This window comes from Poecilia formosa, unplaced genomic scaffold (genome assembly GCF_000485575.1).
Source record: "Poecilia formosa unplaced genomic scaffold, Poecilia_formosa-5.1.2 Scaffold355, whole genome shotgun sequence".
Lineage (NCBI taxonomy): Eukaryota > Metazoa > Chordata > Actinopteri > Cyprinodontiformes > Poeciliidae > Poecilia > Poecilia formosa.
The window spans coordinates 753,836-765,884 of record NW_006800294.1 but is presented as its reverse complement, the minus strand read 5'-3'; the positions used below and the strand labels follow the sequence as shown (position 1 = coordinate 765,884).

The 12,049-nt window shown below is 44.0% G+C and overlaps 2 protein-coding genes across 2 annotated transcripts in view; one reads left to right on the top strand and one right to left on the bottom strand.

The window, feature by feature from the left end:
* Positions 1-1,720, bottom strand: part of itih5 (inter-alpha-trypsin inhibitor heavy chain 5) — a 3,301-nt gene extending 1,581 nt beyond the window's left edge. The window contains exons 1-2 of the mRNA XM_007574552.2: positions 940-1,720; positions 823-867 (exon numbers count right to left, since the gene is read on the bottom strand). Of these exons, the coding sequence (XP_007574614.1) occupies positions 823-867; positions 940-1,035 (141 nt within the window). The 5' untranslated portion in view covers positions 1,036-1,720. The remainder of the gene's footprint in view (positions 1-822; positions 868-939) is intronic.
* Positions 1,721-2,293: 573 nt separating this feature from the next.
* Positions 2,294-12,049, top strand: part of itih2 (inter-alpha-trypsin inhibitor heavy chain 2) — a 10,765-nt gene continuing 1,009 nt past the window's right edge. The window contains exons 1-19 of the mRNA XM_007574548.2: positions 2,294-2,389; positions 3,333-3,365; positions 3,452-3,490; positions 4,915-5,087; positions 5,156-5,423; positions 5,491-5,598; positions 6,984-7,112; positions 7,197-7,313; positions 7,424-7,592; positions 7,665-7,790; positions 7,864-8,045; positions 8,225-8,410; positions 8,495-8,634; positions 9,485-9,657; positions 9,940-10,083; positions 10,154-10,267; positions 10,997-11,195; positions 11,264-11,436; positions 11,782-11,893. Coding sequence (XP_007574610.1) covers positions 2,294-2,389; positions 3,333-3,365; positions 3,452-3,490; positions 4,915-5,087; positions 5,156-5,423; positions 5,491-5,598; positions 6,984-7,112; positions 7,197-7,313; positions 7,424-7,592; positions 7,665-7,790; positions 7,864-8,045; positions 8,225-8,410; positions 8,495-8,634; positions 9,485-9,657; positions 9,940-10,083; positions 10,154-10,267; positions 10,997-11,195; positions 11,264-11,436; positions 11,782-11,893 — 2,681 coding nt within the window. The remainder of the gene's footprint in view (positions 2,390-3,332; positions 3,366-3,451; positions 3,491-4,914; positions 5,088-5,155; positions 5,424-5,490; positions 5,599-6,983; positions 7,113-7,196; positions 7,314-7,423; positions 7,593-7,664; positions 7,791-7,863; positions 8,046-8,224; positions 8,411-8,494; positions 8,635-9,484; positions 9,658-9,939; positions 10,084-10,153; positions 10,268-10,996; positions 11,196-11,263; positions 11,437-11,781; positions 11,894-12,049) is intronic.

The window sequence follows — 12,049 nt, the reverse complement described above, 5'->3', positions numbered from 1 at the left end:
TGAAAATTGTACTTAAGTACAGTAACAAAGTACTTGTACTTTGTTACTGTACTTAAGTACTTCGTTACTTCCCACCACTGCGTGTACTGCTGCCACCACCATGTTTCATGGCTTGTAATTATTTCACTCTAAATGTATCTAGTAAATAAATACAGAGTGACATCATCATGTGCAATTTTCAATGGATTTATTTTTTAATTTCAAAAGTTATATTTAAATATTTAATGGAATATTAATTTATTTTATAACATAATATTCACATTTAATTATCTCATTTAGTTTTTTTGCTATTTTGGTGCTCCATATAGCCCAGGAATCGCATCATGATGAATGTATGAATCATCTTTAGACCCCGACGTGGCGCCTCACGGCCCCAGCGGGGTCCCGACCCCCACTTTGGGAACCCCCTCTAAAGAACCTCTGAACTGGAACTGGATTATCCTTCAGGGTATCAGAGGAAAATGCTTTTTAGATTTTTAGCTGTAAAAATGTTTCACAATAATAAACCACAAAATCGAGATGAAACAACGAAGGAAATGTTCAACAGGGAGCGAATAACGGGAGTTTCTGACTCGTCTGGTTTTCCTCCGGATGAATCATCCTCATCTCAGCTGCAGCAGGAATCTGCAGCTGATCCAACATTACAGAAACTCCTGGCGGGTCTCCTGCGCGTCACGCCCAGAGCGCAGAGATCTCTAACTAGGTCACCGATCAGGAGCGGAACATGAAGTTTACTAAACCCAAAACTTTCTGAAAGCCTCCTGAACTCCGACTTGTTTTTCCACAAGAAGCCGCATAAAGACGCGCTGGATGACTTCCTACCTTTATCAGAATGGTTTTCACCTGCCGCGGGACTCTGCGCGGCTCCTGCAGACACAAACACTCAGAATGAGAAGTTCATCACGGAGCTGCACACTGCGCTGCAGCAGCTCCTCTTACCAGGTCCAGGTCAAAATCTCCCCAGTCTGGATCCGGATCCTCCTGCAGCCGAAAGCCCGGGCTGCAGCTGAGCAGCAGAACCAGCAGCAGCAGCATCTTATCTGCAGGTCAGCCTGTTAGAAGCAGGAATGCGCCATGACTCCCAGTGTTCCCAGTCCGGGTCTGACTGAGCGCAGAGAGTCTGCAGCGGGAGAAATCCGCCCACCAGGAGGAAGATGAAGCTGCTGCTGGTTTCTGCTCTTCTTGATGAAGGAAACATCCAGAAACCCGGAACCTCCTCCAGAAACACCTAAATCTGCGTTTCTCCTCTTTTAAAGACCCGAATCCTCTGAATGGGCCACTTTTCTCCACCAGGGGGCAGAAGATTTAGAAACAAGTTTAAATCTAGTCTCTCTGGTTCTGAGTCGGTTCGGGTTTGTTCTGGATTTTAAGCCCGGATATTGAATGTTTGGGTCACATTGTTACTTTCTGACCTCCATTTATCAGTTTATTATTTGGTGTTACGTTTATGAATTATTCAGACAATAACTGATTAATTTTATTGAATATCTGAAAACTTCCGGATTGTTCTGGTGGTTCTGATCCGTGTTTGATTCTGGTTCTGCGTTGAGATAGTCTTCCCAAATATTAAACCTGATATAGAAAAAATATGATTAATAATAAAAATAAGACCCCAGTTCAAACCTGTGTACGTAGGAGTCGCCCCCTGTTGGTAGATGTAGTTTAATGCATGATGCTGTGAGCTGAAGTCATATTTCTTATTTGTAAACATAAATTCTGGTGCAAATATGTTGATACTCCGGAAATGAGATAAAACAACAGAAACTTATTTTAAGCAGTTAAATATTTTAATATTTCAGTACTTTCACTGGCAGATTATTTTACTTATGGGAAAATGTCTTGTTATAAGTGAAATAATTATTTACTTAAGCTCCAGTATTTTGCTGTAAAGCTACGTGTAAGTTAGTTTTGTCTTTTTTTAGGTGTAATAAAATATTTTCATTGAAATCTAGATAAAAGTCTTTGTTCAGATTTCCTGCTTTTACAATGTAAAGATTTAGATTCTGAATTGAGACTTCCATGAGCCTCTGTCGACATCTTGTGGTCAAAATGAAACATTACATCTATGTTTGAGAGGGAGCCGTTCGTCCTGCGCCTCCAGGTCAGGGGTCAAAGTTTGCTTCCCCTCTGTGTTCCTACATGCAGCTCAGTAAATATTGACCGGGTTGGAGTCGATGGGATCAGTTTGGTGGATTTTAACCTCTCAGCTCGCTGCCGTTCCTCACTGCTCTTGTTTTATTCTTTATAGTTTTGTGTAGAAATATGAGTGTGTGAACCTGAGGAGCGTGGAACCATGAGGCGTCCGCTGCTGCTCGCTCTGGGGCTGCTGCTCCTTCATCACAGCTGCTGCTTTGAGTTTGTAATAAACGGAGACTGGGAGGACGAGGAGGTGAGGCTGCACAGGAATTTATTATAAATTAATTAATTTATTTCAAACAGAGAAAACCAAGATCAAAACAATGAGCTTATTTTCCTGTTTAAAACCTGGGGATCACAGTAAGCAGACTGTTAATTTAATATATATACATAAACATTTACATGACCTGTCAAATAAAATATCCACGTTGTTTATTAATACAAAACGCAGGAGAGGATGAGACATCGCGCTCAGATTGGCATAAATATTGTTTCTTACAAGGTTTATTAGTTTAACACATTTCAGCATCACAGCAGATCATAAAAAACCATCAAACAGTCAGAAGTGAAGAAACCAGAAACAAACATTTCATTGAGAGACATCATCAATAATCATTAATATATTGATCAGTGTTTCATTGATTATGGTTCAAATCACCTCCAGCAAGATGTGGTTGGAGGTTTGAACCCAAACCTGACAATAAAATCTGGATTTAAGGAACTCAGGGTTTCGGCTGTTTCTGAGTTTTCTGGAAGTTTGTTCCAGATCTGAGGTCATAGAAGCTGAATGCTGGTTGGTTCTGGTTCTGATGCAGAGCAGAAGGTGTAGAACTTTGTGATATAGAAATTTGTGATGTAGAACCAGGTGGGATGAATAATGAACATGAATAATAACTACATGATGTTCTGAAATATACATAATTCTTAACTTTTTCACATTTTCTGAGAAGTTAACCAACACACTTCAGTTGAAATATATGAATCATTTTCTTTGGTTAAACTATTTTGTTTTGGAAAAAAGAACCAGAAACAGAAAAAAGTAAAACTTTCCTTCAGACACAGAGAATCAGAATCATGTGAAACTAAAAGCTCAAATTAAACAGAATCATTTTTATTTTATTGTTTCAACTAATAAAAATCAGTTTTCAGTTTTTCTTCTATTTGTCTGATTTTTTTTTCTTTGTTTCGTCCGTCAGCCTGGAGTCGACCTTCCTCAGGAAAGGCAGAAGGTTCGTTCCTCGGTTCTGATCCGAACCCAGTGGGCCCCTGGGAGCCGCCTGCTGCTGACTCATGTTGTGTTGTTTGTTGGTTCCAGAGAGCCGCGCTGACCAGCGAGGAAGACCAGACCTTTGAGGTAAAGAGCCGAACACTGTGGCAGAGTTGAGCCTTATCTAGTAATCAATATCCGACTGTTTGAGGAGTTCCTCGTGGCAGGCAGGGCATTGACCTGCTGGGGGTCGGCCACATTCAACCCCAGCAGTTCTGATTTAAACCTTAGTGAGCTCTAGAACCCTCCAGAACCTTCCAGGACTTTCCAGAACCTTCCAGGACTTTCCAGGACCTTCCAGGACTTTCCAGGACCGTCCAGTCCGGCTGTTGGATCCGTACCAGAACCTTGGATGTGGGTTGTCTGGTTTAAACCCAGAATGTTTAGGTTTCCCGTCGTCTTCATGATTTAATCCAGCGTCTCGGAACCACTGGCAGCCACAGGCCCACAGCATGATGCTGCCAACACCATGCTGACATTGGTGTGAAAAGTGTTTCCTCTTTCCTGATTTCCTAGTTTTTGCATGTTTGTCACTCATTATTTAAAGACGAAGAAACACCAAAGGCTGTTTTTAAATAAAAGTTTTTATTAAACATGATCCTGTGTGAGAACGGGATCGCCCCCTGCTGGTGGAGCTTACCTGTGGCTAATCACACCTTTGTTCAGCCTCATGCCTGATCGCTGCCACACCTGTTCTCCATCAGCTTAACAGGAAGTGGATCCAGGCAGGAACCAATCAGATTCCAGACCTGATAGTTAAAATGTTTCTGAAGCTCCAGAGAACCACAGAGAGAAAACCCGAAACGACCCCTAGAGGTCAGCGCCGACCCATCCTAAAGGTCACCAAAAACCCCACAACAACATCCAGAGAACTGCACTGTGTGGTTAAGGTCAGAGGTCACGCCTCCTCTGGGCAGAAAGGACGCTTCCACTCGACTCGGTTTCTGGATGAGCCCAAAGCCTTCTGGGAAATCTGGACGTGTGTGTCGGTACACCTGGTTTGGCCGACCTGAGGTTCCGGTGCCGTTCTGATGACCTGCTGACTGTTTCAAGTCCTCGTGGTTCTGGTTCGGTTCTGAACGTCTGAGTCCAGTTCCCTTCATGATCCTGGAATCTGGTCAGAAACCGGTTCCTCCTGAATCATCTGTTGCTAGGCAACCCGAGGTTCTGAGGTTCTGATTGGTCGTTATGTTTTAGGCTCCAGGTTGTTTCACATATTTTTTAATATTAATTGTCAATGTTAGGAGGAGGAGTTAGAAAATCTAAAGATTATTTTCACAACATTTGAGACTAAAAAGTGAAGAAAATGTAATGAGACATTTAAATATCTATCTTATATAGATCCATCTTCTGCTCCAACTTTTAGTTTCATTTTCATATATATTTTATAATTCTTATTCTTCATTTTTCTTTATCCTCCAACTGTTTTTTGTTTTAATTACATTGCTGTATTTTCTGTTTTAATTTTTCTTGTTTGTTATCGGTGCGCTGCCTCCGCTCTGCCCCTGCAGGCCATCCGGGGCGATGACATCACGGTGAATAGTTACCGGGTGGAGAGCCGCATCACGTCCCGCTTCGCCCACACCTCGGTCCGCAGCTCGGTGCTCAACTCCGGCTCCAGAGCTCAGAGCATCGGCTTCAACGTCCAGATCCCCAAACGGGCGTTCATCTCCAACTTCACCATGTGAGACCGACGGAGCGTCCTCCGCCCGCTCTCAGACGGGAGGCCAACTGCTTCTTCTCCTTCTGCAGGAACGTGAACGGCATCACGTTCGTGGGCTCGGTGAAGGAGAAGGCACTGGCCCGGCGGCTGTACGCCCAGGCCAGCTCCAGGAACAAGGCGGCGGGCATCGTGAGGACCAACGCCCAGGACCTGGAGACCTTCACCACGGAGGTCCACGTCCCGCCAGGCAGCAGCGTCGCCTTCGAGCTGCACTACCAGGAGATGATGGAGCGCCGGCTGGGCGTGTACCAGCACAACCTGTTCCTGCAGCCCGGAAGGCCGGTTCCGCACTTCCAGGTGAGCGACCCGCGCCCGACTCTGACCTTTCTGCTGACCTCTGACCTCTGACCCCACACCTGCCCAGGTGGACGTCTACATCTACGAGCCGAAGGGAATTTCAAAGCTGGAAACACCAAACACTCTGGGAGAGCGATTTGTGAATCTGATCCAAGTCACAGCAACAAAAGACAAGGTAACCTGGAGAATACTACTGTAGTACTACTACTACTATAGTACTATTACTGTGGTACTACTATAGTAATACTACTGTAGTACTACTACTACTATAGTACTATTACTGTGGTACTACTATAGTAATACTACTGTAGTACTACTACTACTATAGTACTATTACTGTGGTACTACTATAGTAATACTACTGTAGTACTACTACTACTATAGTACTATTACTGTGGTACTACTATAGTAATACTACTGTAGTACTACTACTACTATAGTACTATTACTGTGGTACTACTATAGTAATACTACTGTAGTACTACTACTACTATAGTACTATTACTGTGGTACTACTATAGTAATACTACTGTAGTACTACTACTACTAATAATAATCATAATAATATTATTAATAATAATATTGATAGTAATAATCATCATAACAATATTAATAATAATAATATTGATAGTAATAATCATCATAATAATAATAATATTGATAGTAACAATCATCATAATATTAATAATAATAATATTGATAGTAATAATCATAATAATAATAATAATATTGATAGTAATCATAATCATAATGGCCGCTGCCTTTCTTTCATCACCGCCGGATTATTTTGAAACTCGGATCTTAAACCATCCAGATGATTTTTGGTCTCATCAGTAAAATTAGTTTTTTATTAATTTATTGATCTGAAATCATTTTTTCTGATCAATAGGTTCTGGTTATGTGTTTATTTACTCAGTTTATTCAGACACTGAAGTTTTTAAAGTTTGTTTTAATTTTGATACATTTAAATAATTAAATGTAAATGTTTTAATTTTTAACATATTTATAAAATATTTAAGTCAGTATTTTGGATAGATTTATGGTTAATAAAGTTAAAATAAAAAAGGATACATGTTTGGAAAAAATGCATCATGTATATTAATGAATATGAAAATAATGTTTTAAACAATTTCATAGTAAATATTGTTAAATAAAATTAGAAATGATATATTATCGCATTTTATAATAAATTAAACGATTTCTGATTTCTCTCCCCATTTTAATATTTTTAGGATTAAAATGTTGCTGAAGTGATGAATCGCTAGAAAATGTTTTATGAAATATTTCATTATGAATGATTCATTATATTTTTCATAGAGTTAAAAATAAATGGGTTAGGCATCAAATATTAATTACAATTTTATTAATATTCATAATTTTACAGTTTTATGAATTATGATGCATTTATTGCATGAACTAATTCACTGTGTTTAATTGTGGACATATATTTTATGCATTTAAGGCTAAAGCTGGTAATACATAATTATACATTTTGATCAAAATGGATTGTTTCATGCACGTATTATAAATAGAAATAATAATTTGTACATTTTTGCTCAGGCTCATGTTGTCTTCAAGCCAAATTTGCATCAGCAGAGAAAATGTGAGAATTGCTCCGGCAGCGCCATCGACGGCATCTTCTCCGTCAAATACGACGTGACCAGAGACAGCAACGCGGGGGAGCTGCAGGTGAACTTTGACCCCCAGCAGGAAATAACATCCACTTCCTCAAACATAAACAGAGATGATTATGATTATGACTCTCTGTTTCAGGTGTCAGATCTTTATTTTGTTCATTTCTTCGCTCCTTCAAACCTCTCTCCTCTTCCTAAAAACATTGTTTTCGTCATCGACGTCAGCGGCTCCATGTGGGGGGTCAAGATGAAGCAAGTAAGTGACCTCTGTTGACCTCTAAAGTCTTCTTTCTTCCCGTTTGTGTGGAACGCTGCCACCGTGTGGCCATTTCCCAGAATGCACTGAGCTTTGCGGTTCTGCTGTAGACAGTGGAAGCCATGAAGGCGATTCTGGACGACCTGAAGATGGAAGACCGCTTCAGTATCATCGACTTCAACCACAACGTGCGCTGCTGGAGCGAGGAGCTGCTTCCCGCCTCTCCTCTGCAGGTGGCTGACGCCAAGCGATACGTCCAGAACATCAAACCCACCGGAGGTACAGAGGTAGAGTGTGACCCAGCGCCGGGCCAGGAGCCGCTCCCATAACAGCTGACCATGTTCCTGACAGGCACCAACATCAACGAGGCGCTGATCCGAGCCGCTCAAATGCTGGTCAGGGCGAACAGCCAGGGCTTCGTCGACCCACGCTCCGTCTCCATGATCATCCTGGTGTCTGACGGAGACCCCACCGTAGGTAGGAAACCACCGGAACCGAAGAGCCGTAAACCTCAGGCAGCAGGTTCTGATCCAACATGGGCTCCCTGCAGGAGAGATCAAGCTCAGTAAGATCCAGAAGAACGTGAAGCGAGTGATGACGGAGGAGCTGTCTCTCTTCTCACTGGGCATCGGCTTCGACGTCGACTACGACTTCCTGGAGCGCATCGCCATGGAGAACAGGGGCATGGCCCAGAGGATCTACGCCAATCACGACGCAGCTGAGCAGATCCGGGTAAGACAGTTCATTTCATAACACCTGCTTAAGCAATGCCTTACCATCATTAGCAGGAAGTAGCTGCTGAACCCACAGACTTTACCAGCCCACTCTAAGCTACTGTTGTACAGGTCAATATAAACCAAAGATTTTGAAGTTTAAAAAGCCTTTTCCCTTGTCTTCCCCTGCCTCTGCAGGCCTTTTACAGCCAGGTGTCGTCCCCCCTGCTGAAGAAGGTCACCGTCCATTTCCCAGAGGGAGCGGTGACCGACGTCACCCAGAGCCACTTCGATAAGTTCTTTGGCGGCTCGGAGCTGGTGGTGGCCGGGAAGGTGCAGCTGTCAGACAGCAACACGCTGACCAGCTTCACCTCTGCTTCAGCAGTGAGTACAACGCACCGAGACGTCTCTGAGGCTCTGGACGCCTGCTGACGTCCGTGTCCATGTCTCTGCCTGCCTGTCCTGCAGGCCAGCCTGCAGCTCAACCTGGAGACGGAGACTGACATCACGGAGCTGGACATGGAGCTGGCCACGCAGCAGCACTCCTTCACTGGCTTCGCCAAGCAGATGTGGGCTTACCTCACCATCAAACAGCTGATCAGGGAGAGGTGAGGCCCACAGCACCACATCTTCACACGGATACTCTGGAACAGCCAAGGTTTGGCTGTTTAATCAGGAACATTTACACAACCAACCAGAACACAGTAGGTGGTTTCTGGGTGGTAAGTGGAAAAGCCAGCTGACCAAACATGCTGGAACTCCTCTTGTGTTGCCAGGTAACGGGCTGGGCTTCAATGGGGTTGCTTGGTAACGGGCAGTGCCTGCTGTCTTGTGATGTTACATTTTCCAGACGTCTTGCGCCATCTGAGCGCTTTTTAGAAACAGTAGAAACCCAAATGAAAGCACCAAAATGTGCAACATGTGAATTTTGCATTATAGTTCCTCTTTATCTTCTTTTAATGAGGAATTTGTGTTGATTCTTCAAAAAAGCAAATAAATAACCCAAAAAACCTGAGAACAACCAGCATCCAGTCACAACACGACTGTCCCTGTAAATGTATATAAAAACAAACTCAACTCGGGCCTCATTCAGGTTAAAGGTTAAAGGTCATGACCCTGAACCAGTATGGCTGTTTGGAAGGGTTGAAGGAGAAATCCTCTTTGGTCTGGAATCAAGATGGCCGCCAGACTGAGGTTAGCAGAGCTGGATCTAAAGAACCAACCAAAGTGTTAATGTTTGGTCCATATGCACAAAACCAACCAGTGAACCTTTCAGTAAACCAAAGTAATGTAGAGTTAATGTGAGTCCATCTGTTCAGGGTCAGGGTCCTGGACCTGAACAGGACCCTGACCTCCAGACGCCGCCACCTCTCTGCACAATGACACAGCATGCTTTTGATTTTCTAAATATCCGTCGGTTATCTGTCTGTACCAGCTGCTCTCTGGCTCCCCCTGCAGGTCTCTGGTTACAACAGTCGGAAAAAAGAGAAAAATCACCAAGCAGATCACAGAGCTGGCCCTGCAGCACAGCTTCGTGACGCCGCTGACCGCCCTGCTGGTGGAGAGCGAGGACGCCACCGAGAGGCTGCTGGCCGACTCGGCCCGGGACCCGAGGCACGGCTGCTGCTCAGGTCCCACATACACACATACACACATCTATGGTGTTATATCTACAGTATCAGAACGTTTTGGATTTCCTCCAGAGTCTAAGCAAAGTGTTTAGAAAAATCATCGAACTGAATTTACTTTGGGTCAATGACTTATTTCTCAGGTTAGCAGAAGAGAGCTTCTGATTGGCTGATCAGTCCTTCCTGACGTCTCCTCCTCCAGAAGCTGCTGAGACCAAAACTTAAAGCTGACTAACATTTCTCTGCATGTCTACTATAAATATGTTATTGTTGTGACCAATGCAGGTGTCCAGATTCTGTCTGGTCCTCCGTCTGTCAACGTGGTCTACGCCACTCCGCCCCCCTGGATCCAAGTCCCCATCACGACCCCTTCTAGTCAGGTCCTGAGTGGCCCTGTGGAGACGGTCCTGCCTCCAAAGGTTAACTTGGGTAAGACTCGCATCCACCTGCAGGCTGCAGAAACACGTTTCCATGTTCAGAGTCTTTGTTTGTCATCCAGTGGACGGAGACCCTCACTTCATCATCCGCCTGCCTGGAAGCAACATGGACGTCTGCTTCAACATCGACTCCAAACCGGGCCACATCCTCAGCCTAGTGTCCGACACGGGAACAGGTGCAGGACAACTGGAGATGTTTTGGTATTCTGGTCTCGTTAGAAAGCCCGGTTTGGTTTTTTCTCTTAAAAGTTGCTAAATGTAGCGACAAAGTTGCTAGGTGGGTAAAATGGCCCAAACTGGGTCATTAACAGAATCATGAACCCAAACACAGCAGCAGATCTACAAGAGAAGGTGCGGCAATGGCCTAGTCAAAGTATAAACTTCAAATTCAGTTTGAGCTCAATGAACTGAAGCAACAGGAGAGCGGACCAGAACTCCTCCAGAACCGAGTCAGGCTGTGCTAGTGAAAATATCACTCCTGCTGCGTGTTAGTTATTTTCACTCTATGAGCTCCTAGAACTGACATCTAACCCAACGGTGCTCAAAGTAGGGCTCCTGGGCCATTAGTGGCCCTCTTGACCACAATTCAGGAATACATTAGGACAAAACTACGACTTTCAAATCGAACTACTTGCACAATGGTTTGATGCAGGAAGTGTTTTCAGATGAACCCTGACCCAGGTTCTGTTTTTGCTCTGGACTCCTTTCATTTAACAAGGAAAAAACACTTTTTGGATTTATGATTCTATTACTACAAAAAATCTGATAATAAAGAAATCACAATACTTTTGTGGTTTCAGTTTTTAAAAACATGTTTTTGGTCTATGAGAACTTCGGAGCTGACATAAAGTCGGTTCCCCTGGTGTGACCGGTCTACCTGCGGTTCTCCTCCATGCTGAGTGCAGGTGTTGTGGTGAACGGCCAGCTGATCAGCTCCAAGCAGCCTCACAAAAACACAGTCAGCTCCTACTTTGGCATCATCTCTGTCTACCACCAGCCTGCCGGGGTCAGCGTGAAGGTCGGCACCGACCGGATCTCCATGGCCGACGGCCGCAGCAGCCACTCGTTCACCTGGGGCGCCACGGCTGACATCACCCAGGACAGGTAACTCTGCCTCCACCAGCTTCCTGCTCTGCTCTGATTGGTCCTCAGAGTTCTGCTTCCTGCTTCAGCGTCAGGATCTCCATCGTGAAGAACTCCCATGTCACCGTCACCATCGACAACAGCATCCGGGTGACGGTGCTGCTCCACCGGGTGTGGAGGAAACATCCAGTCAACGTGGACTTCCTGGGTCTCTACATTCCCAGTGATAACCAGTACTCTCCACTGGTCCACGGACTGATAGGTACGACTCCCAGTCCTGGACGAGGCTCCGCCTTCACCTCTTTAACCCTCGTTATTTAATAACAATCACATAAACTTTATTCTCTTCATAATTTGAGAGAAAAAAAATGAACCAAAGCATAGAGCAGTTAGCATTAGCAACTTTTAAGCATTTTTACCCCTAGTGGTCAGTAGTAGTACTGCAATTGAAAGTGACTGTGACTTTTTATTGGAAAATTAAAAGGGGAAAAAAATAAGTTATTAGAACAAAAATGATATAAATTATTACATTTGACTGTTTTGTCTTCTAAAGAGCTTGGCTTTCTGTTCTTAAGTTGAAATAAATGAATCATTTGTGGTAAAACAGGGCAGTTTTCCCGGGAGCCTGAGGTGAGCGTGTACGACGTCCATGAAGGACCCGACCCGCTGAAGAAGGAGGCCACCATGGAGGTGAAAGGTCACACACTGCGGGTCACCAGGTACTTCCTGTTACTTAATGTTGCGATCGGTGAACCCAGACTGAAGTTTAACCTACAGTCAGGAACGTGTGTGTTGCTGCGTTACTCTGTGTGTTGCTGTTACTCTGTGTGTGTTGTTGCTACTGTGTGTGTGTTGCTGTTACTCTGTGTGTGTTG